Source organism: Sinocyclocheilus rhinocerous, unplaced genomic scaffold (assembly GCF_001515625.1).
Source record: "Sinocyclocheilus rhinocerous isolate Xijiao unplaced genomic scaffold, SAMN03320098_v1.1 scaffold44, whole genome shotgun sequence".
In the NCBI taxonomy this organism is placed as follows: domain Eukaryota; kingdom Metazoa; phylum Chordata; class Actinopteri; order Cypriniformes; family Cyprinidae; genus Sinocyclocheilus; species Sinocyclocheilus rhinocerous.
Genome location: NW_015631022.1, coordinates 760,281 through 779,809, shown reverse-complemented (window position 1 = coordinate 779,809; position 19,529 = coordinate 760,281). Strand labels below are relative to the sequence as shown.

At 36.3% G+C, this 19,529-nt stretch overlaps 1 protein-coding gene across 1 annotated transcript in view; it reads right to left on the bottom strand.

Annotated features, from left to right (window-relative positions):
* The window catches only part of fat2 (FAT atypical cadherin 2), a 50,232-nt gene that overhangs the window by 6,693 nt on the left and 24,010 nt on the right, over positions 1-19,529 (bottom strand). The window contains exons 14-20 of the mRNA XM_016553639.1: positions 18,562-18,951; positions 13,914-14,125; positions 12,333-12,470; positions 11,986-12,129; positions 9,386-9,583; positions 7,357-8,158; positions 4,454-4,608 (exon numbers count right to left, since the gene is read on the bottom strand). Of these exons, the coding sequence (XP_016409125.1) occupies positions 4,454-4,608; positions 7,357-8,158; positions 9,386-9,583; positions 11,986-12,129; positions 12,333-12,470; positions 13,914-14,125; positions 18,562-18,951 (2,039 nt within the window). The remainder of the gene's footprint in view (positions 1-4,453; positions 4,609-7,356; positions 8,159-9,385; positions 9,584-11,985; positions 12,130-12,332; positions 12,471-13,913; positions 14,126-18,561; positions 18,952-19,529) is intronic.

Below are 19,529 nucleotides of genomic sequence, written 5' to 3'. Positions count from 1 at the left end.
ATTGGGTCTGTGGGAGTTTGGGCTCCAGCTCACGATCACTACTGCACAGACTCCGCTCCAGATGAATCACTACTGTGCCAACTCAGGCTCAAAAATGAATCACTTCTGCACAGACCTGGGCTCCAAATGAATCACTACTATTAAACAGACACTTGAGGTGGTTCAACTCAATAAATCTGAATTTCAAACTTCAGAATAAAAATGCAACACTCACTCTACAAACATTGACTTGACTCTATTGATGTTTCAGCCAACTTTAGGGCCTTCATTAGTCAAAAGGAATAAAGTCAAGTCTATGTTTGTAGTAGAGTCTGAAATTTAAGGCATGTTCATCACAAAAGAGACATTGTCAAGTCACTGCATGTATGAACTGCATATCAAATGTATTTTTGAAAAGACAAAAAAAAAAAGAGCATCACGTCATTGATGCAGAAAAGCACCTTCAGTCTGGCAAATAAATAAAAAACATCAAAACAAAAGTACACACTTATTATTAGCTTTAGCCTGACGTCTGCGGCTTGAATAAAGTTACATATTTATGGACTGTGCCCAGGTTGCTGAACAGCCAGCGAAGCTCTTGCTGAGGTAGGGTCGATAGGTTGTGTTTTTGCACAGTTGGAAGCTTGTGCTCCCTGCGCTCGTTCTGTGGGAGATAAGAAGCCCTTTGTGTGCGCTGAAGGTAGTTGTGAAAGACAGAGCTCGCGGGAGAACGCGGTTAGTTCTCCTTCAATCGCACCAACAACTTTGTGATGCAAAGCATTCAAACAGACGCTGACATTATGCCTCCTCAGCGATCCGTCCACAAATAATGGATCACTCACATATGCATGTGTTCTGCTCCAAGTTTGTCGCTTGTATAGGTTTGGTGCCACCTGGTGGCAGTTCTACGCCAAGTGAGTTCAGAGTAGAGCACATTTCTCATCCAGTCAGTTTCTCCTCGATTTTTGGATGCCATCCTTTGTTTTTTGTCTGTAAAAGCATCATCTGTAAGTTAATTATTCATTACATAATGCTTGATTATATATATTTGCACATATTTGTGATAAATTCTTTCGAAGCTTTGATTTGGTGTAATTTTAGTAATGGCCTCTAGCTGTTAGCTTAGCTTTTATTTGATATGGCACTCAATGTGTTGATTTCATTCTACTTTGATAAGACGATTTCTCTATACGAGTCAATATTTGAATTTGTTGCTATTTTTGGTTATCTGGTAATCTCATTTAAGTAAATTGATTACATCGATAACATTTGAGCCTTTTTTCAGATATAAGTCTCAGAGCTGCTTGTATGCATATTCTTTGGTTGTTGTTGTGTAATTATTCTGATTATTGTTTGTTTACTGTTTTTTACAGTTTTACTCCTAATTCATAATGTACATCTCAATGGCATCTTATTAAAATGACGAAGACTAAGATGAATCCTGACTCATCTGTACTTTATGGATGGAGTTTGGCTGACTGTTAAATTGCATTCGTACATGCGAGAAGAACAGTACAGCATGTATTAGTTTCCTGTTCTGTGCATTAAAAAAACATAGCTTGTGTGTGTGCACTTCACATCATCTCCTTCACACCAGCCTCTTAATTGCTGCGGCAGGATCTTCAGAGAGTTTTGCGATGAGAGAAACGAAGCACAGATCCTTTTGCTCTGATCTGATACCAGTCAGCCCATGGGTTTAGCTCATTTGCTTTCATTGGACGGAGCTGCTGTTTGATTTTGCTGTGCTGGGCTGAGCTGAGTGTGCAGTGGTGGTGGTGGTGGTGAGATGAGCACAGAAAAGGAAGAGGAACTTTTCCCGAGAGAACTCAGAGGGTGAATGTTCGATCTGAGTTTTGGTTCCTCGAGGGCAATGCTGAGTTTGACAGGCTACAAGGCTGTTTATCCACCAGAGTCCACATCAAAAAAAAAAAACACACAGCACATGATCTCGCTGTGCTTGTAAATCACAAACAAAACATCAGCCAACTAAACATTTACAGTCCAGCAAGCAGAAGAGAGTCTCCTCCATAAATGAAGTGATATTCCCTGCCCAGTTATTTGTTTTGAGAAATGATGACGGCAAAAATTCTGTTTGCTGATGAGATTAAACTAATTCTCTGGAATATTTGTTCTTGATTGGTCAGTTGTGGCATTCTGCGGCCTAAAATAAAAATAATTTTGACTCACATCAATGTGAATTAATTTATTTGGCAGGCAGCTGTGTATTACGTGAGATAATGTATATTGCGCTGGTTGTTTTAGCAAAATACACCATTTATGGATAATAAAAATGTCCCGTCCTATATACATTCATACTGCCTGACTATTATCCCTCACTTGATTATTGTTATTATGCCTCAATGAATGAATGGATGAAAGCTCTGCTTTATTGTCCACTGCATTCATATAGGCAGCATCCTATTCAAGAAGGCAGCAGCTCCACATGAACAAATAGCATGCGATTTAAACAGTAATTTAAATTACTAGAATAAAAATTTTTCTGATTTTGTATGAATGTATTTATACTAGTTTGAGGTTAATAAGATTTTTAAATGTTTTTCAGACGTCTCACAGGCTGCAAAAATACAGTAAAAACAGCAATATTGTAATCTATTATTACAATTTAAAATAACTCTTTTCTATTTTAATATATTTAAAAATGTAATTTATTCCTGTGATGCAAAGCTGAATTTTCAGCATCATTACTCCAGTCTTCAGTGTCACATGATCCTTCAGAAATCCTTATAATATGCTGATTTGCTGCTCAAGAAACATTTATTACTATTATTATCAACATTGAAAACAGTTGTGCTGCTTAACATATTTGTGGAATCTGGGATATTTATTTATTTATTTACAGTCATTTTTGATGAAGAGAAAGAAATAGAAACAACATTTATTTGAAATATAAATCTTTCGTAATATTATAAATGTCTTTACGGTCACTTTTGACCAATGTAATGCATCCTTGCTGAATAAAAGCATTATTTTCTTTATTAAAAAAAACTGCCCCTAAACTATATATATATATATACACACACACACACACATTTATAAATAAATCCAAATTTCTCGATTCTATCTACCATCTTGGATAATATGTTGCATTAAAATTTGGTCAAAATTGATGGATCTTTGATTAATCATTTTGTTCCCTGCTGTTCGGAAGAGTCTTGGCATCAGGATCGTGTCTGCGATGCCTTACAACGCTGTCTAGGTAGGTTTTGTAACAGACCTCCTGATGTGAGTCCGGTTAGAAGAAAAACCTAATTATTGCGATCAATGCCCCCATGCTCGGACTCCTCACTGCATTAAAGGGTATCAGTTCCAGCGTATCTATCCCGCCACAGATCTCTTTTCTCTTAATAATGTTAGATCGCAGCTGTCAGTATTCATAAATGCTACAGCTGCTTAACTGACAAGTCACCTTTACTTCCCTTTCTCTTGTCAGAGGTGGCTTTGCTCAAACAGGCTCAGTTTCCATTTGAAAGTAATTACTTGAAAGGTAAGAAAACTGAAAGTACTAGCTTAGCAGTTGATTCAAATTGTACAAGTTTCCAAAGCACGAGCTGTCGCTCCTCTCAAATTAAAAGACTGATAGGAATTTGCCGAGGTGCGGCAAAATGTTAATTCTCCAGAGAGACACATGAATTACGTCATGTATAGCTTTGCAACGTGTGAAGATGAATGCCCTGAAGATTTCTTGGATGTTTAACAATTCCTTTTGAAGCCCCTCTGCAACAATGAAATGGTCCAGCTTGCCAAGTTTCAAAACCCAGAGGTAAAGCTTAAAAAAAAGGAGAGTGCACTTTTGATGTTGCAAGCCCTTTAAATTGAATATTCAATTATGGTGCATAAATGAAGTGTCCTCTGGGAGAGGTGTCATATGATTTTGATGCAGAGGTCGGCGTTTCAAGTCATGCTTGCTGCATTCTTTATCTTACTCACAATGTATAGAACATGAATGCACTTTTCAGTCTTTTATGCAGAACCTTAAAGACTTCCTCTAGCTGAAGCTTCAAAGCTGCATCAGGCCGTTTAAATAAACAAATACTCAAAAGAGCCCTCACTGCGCCTCTGAGTCAAAGGAGGAGAGCAGTCAGCCATGGATTCATCATAACACTCATTTCAGAAATACAGGTTGATTTATCCCTGATGTGCTCAAAGGGTGGGATGAAATCCACATCACAAGCGCTTTCATTCCCTTTTGGAATGTGCTCCTGAATATTAACGCGTTTAATGCGCAGTTAGTCGTTCATGAGAACAAACAAGCTTCTACTGCAAACATTTGGACATTGCATTTATCATTGGGTGGAGTGAAGTTTCCTGTGATCGTTCTATTGTGATCTGGATGGCAGGGGTTTTTTGTATTTTAGATTTATACCTACAGCGATTCACTCAGAGTAAGCTTTTTGCGCAAGACAAAAGAAGAAGTTAAAGAATCTTTTGTCAGTGTGTTTGAAAAATGTCGTACCTCTAATTTTGCCCAGTCAGAGGCATTGGTGGACATCACTGTGCCCTCCGCTGCAGACGTCTTGAGTCGAAGAGACAGATGGAAGTTTTCTTTGCTCTCTTCCATTTGATAGAGGTATTTCAGATAACCCTTGCCGTCAAGTCTCACAGCAGATTCTGCAACGCAGGAAGCATAAATAATAAATACATTTGGCAAAATGTGCAGCAGCTGTCCACTTCTTGTAGAAACCTAAATTAAACAAGCTTATAGACGGACATCACGACAGACATCTTTGAAGGAATAGTTCACCAAAAAAATCTAAATACTGTACTGTTTACATACGAACTGTTCGAAGGTTTGGGATCAGTAAGATTTTTTAAAAGACATTTATACTTTTATTCAGCAAGGATGCATTAACCTGATCAAAAATTATAGTAAAGACATTTACAAAGTAAGATTTCTATTTCAAATAAATGCTGTTCTTTCTATTCATCAAAGAATCCTGAATAAAAAAGCTAACTATTTATTTTTTAACAATGACAATAAGAAGCAAATCTGCATATTATAATTATCTCTGAAGGATCACGTGACACTGAAGACTGGAGTAATGATGCTGAAAATTCAGCTTTGAATCAAAAGAATAAATTACATTTTAAAATAGCAGCTGTCCACTTCTTGTAGAAACCTAAATTAAACAAGCTTATAGACGGACATCACGACAGACATCTTTGAAGGAATAGTTCACCAAAAAAATCTAAATACTGTACTGTTTACATACGAACTGTTCGAAGGTTTGGGATCAGTAAGATTTTTTAAAAGACATTTATACTTTTATTCAGCAAGGATGCATTAACCTGATCAAAAATTATAGTAAAGACATTTACAAAGTAAGATTTCTATTTCAAATAAATGCTGTTCTTTCTATTCATCAAAGAATCCTGAATAAAAAAGCTAACTATTTATTTTTTAACAATGACAATAAGAAGCAAATCTGCATATTATAATTATCTCTGAAGGATCACGTGACACTGAAGACTGGAGTAATGATGCTGAAAATTCAGCTTTGAATCAAAAGAATAAATTACATTTTAAAATATATTCAAATAGAAAACAGTTCTTTTAAATTGTAATAATATTTCAAAATATTAATGTTTTACTGTATTTTTGATGAAATAAATGCAGCCTTGGTGAGCATAAGAGAATTATTTCAAATACATAAAAAAAATCTTACCATCTACAAAGTTTTGAACAGTAGTATACATTGAAAACAAAAGATATTTTGAATAACTTTCAAACTGCTTTTTACCAAAACATGAAAGCATATAGTGACCAGGAGCCATAAAGCTCTTTAAAAAATTAAAATAAAAAATACAAAATGTTTTACTGTATTTTTGATGAAATAAATGCAGCCTTGGTGAGCATAAGAGAATTATTTCAAATACATAAAAAAAATCTTACCATCTACAAAGTTTTGAACAGTAGTGTACGCTGAAAACAAAAGATATTTTGAATAACTTTCAAACCGCTTTTTACCAAAACATGAAAGCATATAGTGACCAGGAGCCATAAAGCTCTTAAAAAAATTAAAATAAAAAATACAGTTAATGTATCATACTGTAAATATTACAGTATGTGTGTGCTCTTAGTGTATGTGTAAGCAACAGACTGAAATTAAAGTAATTAATCATTGAATATCTTTGCCTCTGGCATAGCTCTCAAATCTTATTCATGTTCACATTCATTTAAATATAATGTGCCAACACATGACGTCAATGATGCCAAATGGCTTTGGTTTTTCCATGTCTCAAGTTTAAATATGAACAATAAAGGGAAATGAGATTGAAAATGTTCTGTGAATAGCAACCTTTTTCTGATCATATAAAACTTTAGACACATTATAGTATAATGAAAATAAAAGTCATACAGGCCAGTGGTTCTCAAAATTTTTGACTCCCGTCGTCCAAAATAATCTTCAGCCCCATGTCATTCATTATTTGCTGGATCATTTTGAAATAAACTATAACTATAAAAATTTATAAATATTATAAAAAAAAGTTTTCTAGAATTCTAGAAATCACAGTATTAAGGTGAGGTGGGAACGAGACATGGGAATCTTAAGTTTGTAAAACACAAAAACAGTTGTTGAGGGGGTGAATTATAAGAAATATCTAGATTTTTTGTTGTTTAGCTTATTTTGTCTTATTTTGTATCATTTTAAGTCATCTTGAAGGCCCTGGCCAACTGGCTGAGAACCACTGATATAGACTATTGCTTTTTTTGTCCTTACTGGAGCTTGAAAGTGCAGCTTGAAATTTCTATTTCCTTTTGTGTTGTCATTTTGGAACGACATGAGGGTGCATTTCATTTAGGGTGAACTGTTCCTTTAAGGCAAACCCAGGTGCAACTTAGGCCCTGTCCACATGAACGCGGTTATTTTTAAAACCGCAGCTTTTTCTACGCGGTTAGGCCATTCGTCCACACGCAAACGCAGCACCAGTTCACTGAAACCGAACATTTTTGAAAACTCCTGCCAGGGTGAAGATTTTCAAAAACTCCGGTTGCAGTGTTATCGTGTAGACAGCGAAACCGGAGTTTTTGTCTTGTGACGTCGGAGCCTGCGCTGTTATCTCCGCCTACTGGAAACTTTTTCAGGCTTCTGATTGGCCAACATGGCTTTACGGTTGAGATTATATCGCCACCTGTTGGTTTGGCATGCTCTTGACAGTGCTTCATAGCATGCGTTTGCGTTTTCATGTGGACGGAGATTTTTTTTTAAACGGAAGAAGGAAAAACTCAGTTTATAAAAATACCCATGTACGTGTGGACAAGGCCTAAGTGAGAAACAAGATAATATTCAAGGCCTCCGGGTTTGTCTAAATCCTCAGTGGAATGCAAAATAAGACGCTGGTGGTCTCGCCGCCTACCGTTGCAGGAGCACACGCTCTCCCAGCTGTGCTGCGGGGTGATGAAGTTCGCCCGTGCGGTGGCGTAGTTACTCATTCTCCCCTGCCTCATCACCACAGTGTTCCTGCAACCCCGAGGTGGGCAGCCAGCCCCCACACAACCATCATGCTTCAGTCTCAAGACGGTCAATCCCAGCATATCTTCTACGGTGGAAAGGACTCCGTTGAGGCGCTGAGCAGACACGGGCTGGACGGAGCCGTCCTGAGCTCTCCGGACCAGAAGGACCTCCATGTTGACGGAGTTCGGCTGCTGTTGCAAGCTGGCGATGTGCAGCTCTTGTCTGGGGATGTTCAGCTCCAAGCCCAGGCTTCGCTGGAGGCCTCGCCAGTGATCGGACACGAACTCTTCTGCCGAAAGTCCAGCCAACTGCAACGTGAAGCCCTGATCCAGATCGTGTAGAGCGGCAGCCCAAACATGGACCTTCACTCCCGCCCAGATGCTAAATTTCCCATCGGACACGCTCACGTTCAAGTGGTACAGGCCTGGATCCAGGTTCTTCTCCACCACGATCTTCCCATCCACTGCGTCCACAGAGAACAGGCCTTGGTCCAGGCCATCAGAAACCAGTTTGTAAGACAGGACGTCTTGGGGATCTTGGTCCGTGGCGTGCAGCTTGCTGATGACACGTTTGGAAAACGTCCCGCCGGCGGTGGTGATGAAAACCTCTAGCGGAGTCACAGTGGGTGGATATCGGCTCTGCTCTGTGATGTTGATTTTCACCACGCATATTGAGGACAGAGGAGGGTGGCCGCTGTCAGTGACCTGTGGAGATGATATTTATGTGATGTGTGAAAAAAACATTGCGACGTGCGAACAATACACTGACCTTTGAAGAGTCGCTTTAAATAATTTAAGACGGTGTGGTAGAATCACTGGTCCACAGATAACAATCAAGTTTAGGTCAGGTTGTACTGTCCCATACATGCCATATTCCATTTGAAGGTATAGTTCACATACAAATGAAAGGTTCTGTCATCATTTATTTACTCTACAGTACTATTGTTCCAAACCTGTATGACTTTTGGTTTTTCTTCAGTGGAAGACAGGATAAAGGAGAAGTTTTGACAAATGTTCACGGTACTCTTTTCTACGCAATGTCAATGAATAGTAACCAGAGATTCCTTTAAGTTAAAGAAAGCATCATTTTAAATTAAAATTGTACATTTAAATTCAAGGAAACTGTAGTAAGTATCATTTTTAACTAGCAAAGGAAAGTATGTCAAGACAAATTTGAAAGGTTGGGTTAACAACGCCTGAAAACCTTGAATTCCATGAAACGCCGGAATTCTTGAAGGTCGTGTAGGTTATAAACAGAGGCAGACTAATAAATAGATCTGAACTTAAAATTTTGCAACCTATTGGAATGTGTATTTACAACATAATGTAACAAAATTGTATGTAATATAATTAGTGCTGTCAAACGATTAATCGCGATTAATCGCATCCAAAATAAAAGTTTTTGTTTACATAATATATATATGTGTGTACTTTGTATATTTATTATGTATAAATATACACACATACAGTATATATTTTGAAAATACGTACATGTATTTACATGTATATATTTATATACTGTACATATAATTGATATTATATATACAAATATTTTATATATTAAAACAACATATTAAATATATACATGCATGCGTGTGTGTATTTATATATACATAATAAATATACACAGTACACACGCATATATTATGTACACAAAAACTTTTATTTTGGATGCGATTAATCGCGATTAATCGCTTGACAGCACTAAATATAATATAATATAATATAATATATGAGTAGCATAAAAAAATCTTCTTCCTGTGTTTTCCAGCAGAAAGAAAGTCTTATGGCTGTGGAACAACATGAGGATGAGTGAATGATGACGGTCTTTCATTTTTGGGTGAACTACCACTTTAATCTTTAAACAAGCATGTGTTGTAAACATGCGCTGTACTCATTCATTAACTAAAATTAATGAATGAAATCTTTCACCTGGATTTTTAGCAGATGCTGAGGCTTGCCTCTCCTCCTCAGCGGGGAGGATACGGACAGCAGTCCTCCTTGGTCAATGTGAAAGCTCCTGTCCTCATTTCCCGAGACAATATAGAAGGAGAAGGGAGGGCCGTTCTGAGGCGTATCTCTGTCTGTTACCAGCAGCTGCAGAATTCCACTGCCCCCGGCTTCCCATTCCTGTGTCCAGAAAAACACCATTAATCAAGCCACACATGCTTGGAAAATACCGACTTTTAGAAAAGTTGTAGCTGTCCTTTCTCGAAAGTAGATGAACAATTAACAAAAATGTGTTCTTTATTTTTAAAGATAAAACTCCTCTGAGTTTTATTGTGTTCTACTGCTCTGGCAACAGAATGTATCATGGCGAACAGAGAGAAATTGCTGGAAAAGAATAAAAATAATCAATCCACCCTGATGTTTCTTGCCGTTTTTCAAATCGATAGCGGATTTCTGTCACGGGACTCGTTTTCAATGCCAGATTCTTCTGTGCAAACAAATCTAAGCTTGAAGAAACAGCCCAATTCTGTCGAAATGAAAACACAGCAAGAACAGATGGTGATTTTTATCACTCTGTCTGTATTTGTGCTACCGATTGGACCGACATGTGCTCCTCGTCTTCCTTCAAGCTGGCACAACTGGAACAGGTAATTGAAACGGAGCGCTTGGATGGCAGAGATGAGCCTAATTGTTACTCACCACCTACATGGTGGCAAATAGCAGCCGCACTCTGAAGACACAGACACCTTGGGTGGGGGTAAATGGGGTGTGAAAAATATTTCCAAGTCAGCAGAGTTGACCCTATAATTAGAAGCAATGGATCTTGTTGACTTCCGAAAGGGTAAACCGAGTCCGAACACTGTTGTAGAAAAAAATGACTATATTATACATGGCTGATTGGCTCTTTAGCCTGAACTCTTGGCTTCCCCTGTGCTCATGTGCAGCTTAGAGCACAAATGTGATGACAACCATGTCCGGTTTTTGCACCTTTGATTTCTCACAATCCTATGTTTCAATGCATTGAAGAACAAAAATGGTGTAGAAACAATCAGAAATTGCTACACTGCTAAAAAAAAAAGTGTAGCACTTTACGTGAAGCCTTTGTGTAATGCATTAAAAAGGTATTATAAATGTACATTGTAATGCATTATATCATTTCATAAATAAATGTAACCAAAATGAAAATCCATTATATTAGAAAAATCCATAATATTTGAAGGTTTGTTTGTAATGCGTTTTAATGCATTATGCTTTCTAAAGGTGTAACAGTGAATAGAAAGGTATTATAATGTATTATAACTGGGGTTACAATTATTCATGAGATCATACAATGTATTTTAAGGTGCATTACAAGACATAATTAATGCATTAAAAATATTTGATAGTGCATTATATATAAAGGCTTTAAGTAAAGTGTTACTAAAAGTGTTTTTAAGTTATAAATAAAACAAAGACTATTGGTTTACAGGAAAACACTACACTGAAAAAAATGTTACAAATTTTTTTTTAAGGTAAGTGGCTGGAAACCATTTATTTTAGCTACATTTCAATTTTAACAAATGTTGAAAGTTAGTCAGCTAAATTTGTTTATTTAAATGTAGCTAAAATAAATTGATTGCAACCGCTTAACTTAAAAATATGTAGTAAATTCAATGAATCATTTTTTTTTTCAGTGTATTTCATTTTTTTCTTCTTCAAAATTTCATGTTTAATTCAATGTGTTACTAGCATTTTCTTCAACATACAATCTAATTAATTGTGAAATTTAAATTCCGAGTGAAAATTGTTTGGTTGAACCTCGTGTGTCTGATGGAGTGGAGGTATTATAATGTATTATAACTGGGGTTACAATTATTCATGAGATCATACAATGTATTTTAAGGTGCATTACAAGACATAATTAATGCATTAAAAATATTTGATAGTGCATTATATATAAAGGCTTTAAGTAAAGTGTTACTAAAAGTGTTTTTAAGTTATAAATAAAACAAAGACTATTGGTTTACAGGAAAACACTACACTGAAAAAAATGTTACAAATTTTTTTTTAAGGTAAGTGGCTGGAAACCATTTATTTTAGCTACATTTCAATTTTAACAAATGTTGAAAGTTAGTCAGCTAAATTTGTTTATTTAAATGTAGCTAAAATAAATTGATTGCAACCGCTTAACTTAAAAATATGTAGTAAATTCAATGAATCATTTTTTTTTTCAGTGTATTTCATTTTTTTCTTCTTCAAAATTTCATGTTTAATTCAATGTGTTACTAGCATTTTCTTCAACATACAATCTAATTAATTGTGAAATTTAAATTCCGAGTGAAAATTGTTTGGTTTAACCTCGTGTCTGATGGAGTGGCAAGAAGTAAATATCCATTTTTAACATATGCTTTCATTTCTACCATGAAACAACCATTTTAATCATGAAATGTTTGCTTGGTTATCTGTAGAGCTCATTTGAATTTCTTCTAGATCGTTAGGCGTGATATTGCGGCGCCGTCTGAAGCTGTCTGTCTGAAGTAAACGAAATCATTGACTAACTGGGCAGGGAGGCAAAAAGGTAGATTTTGGCCGTGTGTTTTTACCTGAAGGACGAGGCTGTGATTGATCTGCGAGAACATCGGTGGGCTGTCGTTGACGTCAGATACGGTCACTGTCACCTGGACGGCGGAGGATAAAGGGGGATCGCCTTCATCGGCAGCTTGCACGGTTAATGAGTAGTGCGTTATCTGAAAGGTGAGGGGCCGTGTCAGTGGGATTATGAAGATATGAACATCACGGCACCGATGTTCAATAACAGCAGTCAAATATGCACAGTAGTGATTAAAATGTTCATCTGTGATCACGGGATTCAACAGATACAACTAAATCCCTGATAAAACAAATGAGTCTGTGCTCTGGGCAGCGATTCAGGAGTGAAAGTGAAACCCACCTCTTCCCTGTCCAGCGTGGAGCGCACCGTTACGTGGCCGGTGCGAGGGTCGATGCTGAACGGCTGCTGTGGATCACCGCTCACAATAGAGTAGATGATGAAGTTATTTGGAGGCCCATCAAGGTCGACGGCTCTTACCTGAGACAGATGCACAGTTAGGAAAGGAAGATGAGCACACCTGAGAGGTATTAAACAAAGCTTCAAAGCTCTGGATTACTGCAGATTCGTCTAATCTAGCGGCCTGCATCAGACACGGCTAATGTCACAACGAATCGCTGAGCAGACTGTAAGTGCTCATATACAATCACCATTAACTGATTGCTCCATTCAAACTGTTTATCTGATTGCTTAACTGACAGATGCAGTAAATCATTCACTCAACAGCTGCCACAATAGCTTGCCTCAATCCCGTCACCAGACTGACAACAGTTGGCTTTATTTTGCGTCATAGAAAGCATTGTAGAAAAAGTCTGAGACACCTTACATATGAAGTCAAAGGCAATATGATAACAATCCAGAAAAAGCATGCTAAAAATAATTTTGTCATAATCAGTATGTTTTTGTTGTTTTCCATTAAAAGTCTATCTTTAATTAAAAGTCTATATTTACTTTAACAAAGGAAAACAATTAAAATACTTTGTTAATTGCAATAAAGCTGAAATCAAATAATGGGTATTAAATGAATTTTTTTAAATGTACGAAAATTAGAAATGTTGCTCTAGCAGAACTGAAATAATTTGAAGTACTAAAATTGTTAAAACTAAAAATAAATTAAAGCTAAATAGAAATATTAATAAATAAATAAATATAAAAAAATGGCAAAACCACATAATAAAATGATTAAAACTTAAAATTAAAATTATAACTAAAATATAAAAATAACTAAGAAAAAATACTAATACATAATATCATTGTATATAAATAATACTAAAATAACATTGTATTTGTTTGTTTGTTTACAAATTGTGTATAGAATATTACAACCTGTTTTCATACAAATTACATTTTTCTTATGTCTGATTTCCCGAGACAGAGTAGAAAGAAAAGGAGGGGCATCATTTTTCCCATAAACTAACTAATTAACTAATTAACTAACTAACTAACTAACTAACTAACTAACTATCTATCTATCTGTCTATCTATCTATCTATCTATCTATCTATCAGGGTTTATGCTTTAAACAAGAAAAAATATAATCTTCTGATGTGGTAAGAAAAATGCACTTAATTCAAGATAATAATATTCTCTTAATATCTGTATATTGTTATTGCATATTAATATCTTTATATACAATTTTGATTTGTTTAGTTTTTTTTTGTATTAAAAAAACTAATATTATATTGGCTGTTTATTAATACTTGCAAAGCACTTATTCTGCATGTCCATATTCTAGATCCCTTATACCCAATACCTAAACTTAACAACTATATTACTAATGAATAATAAGCAGTAATTAGGCGTTAATTGAGGCAAACGTCATAGTTAATAGTTAGTTTTAGTGAAAATTGGAGCCTAAAGTACAGCGTGATTGAAAAGTTTTATCACTGGATGTTCAGTGAGAGTTAAGGGAAAGCGTGATACCTGCAGAACCATGTCCCCAGGGGAAATGTCCTCTGCAATCACAGCACTGTAGCTACTGCGGTTAAAGACAGGCGGGTTGTCGTTGACGTCTGTGATATTGATGATAACCGTGGCAATGTCACTGAGCGACGGTTTGCCCCTTGCTCCCTCCACTGACAGGTAATACTCACGACAGAGCTCGAAATCCAGCGCGGAGTTCACCGCCAGCAAACCTGTGGCACAAAACAACAAAATCACATCCAGGCCTGGGCCATCTCTTTATCAGTTTCCAGCTGGTTCAAAGTAATGGCAAAAATTCTGGAAAAAAAGGGAAAGTTTGGATTAAAAATACTAAATAGTGTCTTAAAATACAAAATACAATGCTGGCAGGACACAAAATCTCTTGGGTTGGATGAGTTTGTTTTGCACTTCCCCAGTGACAGAAGCACGTTACCAGCTGGTCTGGGAGTTTTGGTGAATGAAGAGAAACCTGTTTCTAATGGGAAGTGTGATAATGAAAGATTTATTGTTCAAAGTTTATGCTCATCTGATTTAGATTTATCCAAACTAAACTGTATTTATTGTGAGCCTAACATACTGTATGCTCAGTACAGAATAGTGCTGACAGAAACTTAATGAGGTTTTAAAGCATTTCAATGTAACACCAGCTGATTTTCTTTTATTGTTGCATCAGCTGACCACATAGAAAACTCACATTCCAACATGACTAATAACCCTCATGTACTTCCCAGTGGAGTTGGACTGAATGCATGATATATTTGCTCCGGGTGTGTGTTCACGGTGTGTGTGTGTGTGTGTGTTCACTTCTGTGTGTGTGCACTTAGGATGGGTTAAATGCAGAGCACTAATTCCTAGTATGGGTAACCATACTTGGCCACGTCACGTCACTATTTTATGCAATGTTGCATTTTCTGTTTTTGCAAAGCAGTTGATTCCTACAAGAAGCTGATTTATCTAAAGCATTTGAAAAGCCGGTGGGATTTGCTCTGTGCATTATGGGTAGACGCTGCTATTTTATGTCTTATTCTCAAGCAGAAGAGAAAGTTTCCTACTGGACCTTTTGCTGGTCGTTCTGCTCACATTATTAGAGTAAACGAGACGGCACTGAAGCACTGGCATTTTTTGCTTAGCTCAAGAATCCAGTTTGCAACAAGTGCAAAATTGCTTTCTATAATGTTTCTTTTTATTGATTTTAAAGATCAAGGGATATGTTGTGTCACTTAATGGCTTTCTTAGAGATCCTCCACCGTATTATTAACAGGGCTGTGTTTGTCCTTGGCTCACATTCTGTCAATATAGGCGTGTTTGTGCTTGTGTTTGAACATAGAGCTTGTGTTCAATGCAAGAGTGGACAGCAATAGCAATCCTGGTCTAAGCAAAAGGAGCACTTGTCAATGTCAAGTGTGATGAAGATGCATCAGTGTGTTCTCTGCTTTGGCTCGCTAGGGCCAAATGTGTATTTGTAGATCATTTAATTGTAAGATGGAGAATGATGCAGCTTTGAGGCATTCATAAAAATAACAGTCCATGTGGATTGCAATAGCCATCAGTGTCAGACATCAGTTTATGCCTGGTCTTATTTCTATTTTTCATTTGCTTTGAATGACAGAAATAATTTTAGAGCATTCTGTCTGAGCAGAGATCAAAGCGTGAGAGATGCAATGTGACACTGAACCGTGGGTAATAAGATGTAAAACTGTGACATCTACTGGAAGATGCAAAAACTGGAAAAATTACATTATTTTATAAGGGGTTATATGATTCATGGGTTACAATTTATTTCGATGATCCACTTTAGACATTCTAATAACTATTAGTAACTTTGCAACTACAGTGCATGTCAACTAACGCTCATTAGAGTATTATCAGACTGTTAGGTTAGGGATAGTAGAATAATTTCCTGCTAGTTGACATGTAGTTGCAAAGTTACTTAGTAGAATGTCTAAAGTAGTCAGTCCCATTCATGAGTTCCTGTAATGACAAAATCATGTGCTTTATCATGTCAGAATGTCTAAAAACAGTTATGAATCTATAGCATATAATAGCTCCTATTATCCTCTAATGTTTATGTCACACATACAGAATGAATGTTTTATTGACAATAAAGGATTATGTCCCTTCAGCTCACAATGACAAGTACTGTGTTGAGTAGCTTTGCCTGTTTTAATAATTATTGTGAGCATGGACAGCTTTAATTGACTGATGATCAACACCCAGATCACAAAAGTACAACCTGCTGAACAGACTGTACATCTATCCCTCACTGCCTCATCGTCATTCACCAAAAAAAAGTTAATCTCTCCCTCATCGCCTCATTGTCCCTCACAATTAAATAATGCAGTTAATTAGCCGACAGTAACCTGCAAAACGACTCACTTGCACAAAATTAACCCTTGTGGACCTTCCAGTTTTAATGAACAAGCGCAAACTTGCCAGTTCAACCATTACCTAAAGTAAGCAGCTATATTTTCATTTTTAGATGTTATTCTTCTTTATTTCAGAGTCATTTTAAAAGTGCAGTAGCAAACTGATATTTTAAACTAAGCTATTTGCAGTGATACAGCCATTAGATATCTGTCCATACTCTTAATATTTCTGTGACATTTCATTAAGCCCCCCTGATTTAAAAGTCCTTTTGAAATGTCAGAGGTGTTATGCTGTTAATCAAATTATGATCACTTTTTCACCAGAGTAGGTCAGGTGATTGTCTAATGTGGTCATATTTTTTATTTCTGTAATTCATGGCTACATCATGTAAATCATCTTACTCATGAATCCATCAATGTTACTGGTTCTTATTGCACTTAATTAGGTTTAAGAGATTTTTTAATCCTACAATTATTCAGTTTCACCTTGCAGAGAAAAAGGCTAAATAATACAGAGCAAGTGGTTTAATGTATGATTGATGAATTTCAATTATTTCATGACATGCAAAAAAATATTGTACTTCACTAAAAGAATCCACTGAAAGAAAATATTGCTGACATGATAACACTAGAAAAACTGAACTACAATAAATCATCCATTTTCTTTACTTTCTTATACCATATAAAGGTTTGTCTAGATAGCACTACACTCTAAGCAAAACGAAAATGTCCAAAATTGAATGCATACCCAGCAGACCTGAGCTTGACTGTTATGTGCTGAGACTATAAGCAACTACACAGTGGACTTATAGCTTTTGGATTGAAATGATCACTAAATAGCCAATTGATTTGTGCAGCTAGCAGAACTCAAAGTAGCGTATTGTTTGACAGCTAATAAAGAGTTTGGCTCAATCTCTCACAAAAGTCCTACAGCACGAAGGCTCTGAGGATTCGCGATAAGAGGACACGAGCGAGAGAGAGAGAGGAGAGACTAAGAGGAATGAACAGATGGGAATAAACAAGCTGACAAGTGCCTGTGTGGATTCAGAACATGTCAGCACAGGTTCTTCTGTTTAACATTTACTCATGCTGAAGAAAATTCCAGCTTCACACAATAGGAATAAGCCACAGAGGATCAATGGCAGCATGCTAATACCTCATGTCTTCTTTCTGCAAGTAATGATGAGTAATGTTCTGCACATAGATCACAAACATATTCAGCCTCAAAGTCAGTGTAATTGATCAAGTTACATGGGCTGCAGTCAAATCTTTTCATATCAGATTTTTTCATTAAAGGGTTCCTAAAAAGTTTAAAGGGGTCATATGATGCGATTTAAATTTTTCCTTTCTCTTTGGAGTGTTACAAGCTCTTGGTGCATAAAGAAGGTCTTTAAAGTTGCAAAGACTAAAGTCTCAAATCCAAAGAGACATTCTTTATAAAAGTTAAGAGTCAACCACGCGTTTCAGAAAGGCAGGGCATAGAGGAGAAACAATAATGTACAGTATGTGGAAAATAGTGTGTTTTTTTAACCTTAAACCGCATAAACACATTTCATTACACCAAATACACAAAATAATGTTATTTTTAGCAACATCATATGACCCCTTTAAAATACATAAGAACTTTCAGTAAAACTTTATTTTAAGGACCAATTCCAGTGCATATTACTAGCATACTGGCTGTTCATTAGTACTTATAAAGCACATATTAATGCATTATTCTGCATGACCATAATTTAGATCCCTTAATCCTACACATAACAAACTACCTTACTAACTATTAATAAGCAGCAAATTAGGAGTTTATTGATGCAAAAGTCATAGTTAACTGTGGGCCTTAAAATAAAGTGTGACCAAATTTTTTGAAAACAATATTAGAACTTTTATGGCATTTTCAAGAAAATATTACATTTAATCACTTTCAGAATGCCACATAACCATCAAGTGAAAAGTAAAAACCTTTTCCGTACACCTTGAATACGTGCGAGTGCATTAAATACATGTTCAAAGTTAGAAGTATTTGTTTTATATCATTAATTCATAAATATCGTTGTTTTGGGGGTTGACATTTAACTATGCAACTCACCATATCTTCGTATTTTTCTTGTTGGTTGCACTAATAAAAGATCTCAAACTACCAAAAATAAACCTAAATCTACCTCTGAAATTTAAAGTGTTTCTATACAGTGTATAAAAATGTTGACATGTTTGATGCCGTATATTTCATCAACCAATTTCATTTACATGCATCAAAAAAGAAACCTCAATTAAAAAGCCCGTACCTGTCATGGGGTTTATCTGGAATCGGCTGTCTTCATTGCCAGAGATGACAGTATATCGCACAGGCTCACTTTCTGTGCCATCTTTGGTGAGGGCGGACACGCTGATCACCTCCGACCCGATCTGAAGTGATTCTGGGATCTGTACTGAGTAGTCCGAGCTAAGAAACAATGGCTGGTAATCACTCAGGACGACCACGTGTACTGTAATGGTGGCGAAGGAGAAAAGGTGGCGAGGGAGGCCTCGGTCAGTGCCTTTGACTTTCATCTCATAAGTGGACTTGATCTCATCGGCTAGAGATCTCTCCAGTCTCAGAATGCCTGAGATTTCATCTAGGGAGAAGAAGCCGCTGTCGGCGCCTTGAAGAGAGTATCTCACCTCTGAGTTTATACCTGGAAGAGTTACATAACATAATATTCTCAGTATTTCAGTTCAGGAATGGCAGAACAACAGATGCCTAAAAATGATTCGGGGTCTTAAAAGTAATATGTTTATTTCTCACTATTAACTAACTATTGACAATGACTTTTACCTCAATAAATTCCTAATTTGCTGCTTAGTAAGCTAGTTGTTAAGTTTAGTATTAAGGGATCTAAAATATGGTCATGCAAAATAAGTCATGTGCTTTATAAGTACTAATAAACAGCCAATATATTAGTAATATGCATGCTAGTTAATAGTGAGAATTGGTCCTTAAAATAAAGTGTTACCGCATAATTATTTAATTGGTTACTGTTGATTTGATTACACTTTATTTTGATAGTCTACTTCATTTATTTATGCATTTAGCAGAAGCTTTTATCCAAAGCGACTTACAGTGCATTCAGGCTATACATTTTTTACCAGTATGTGTGTTCCCTGGGAATTGAACCCACAACCTTTTGCGCTGCTAACGCAATGCTCTACCACTGAGCCACAGGAACACTTAGACTTTAGACATTCTACTAACTATAAGTAACTTTGCAACATT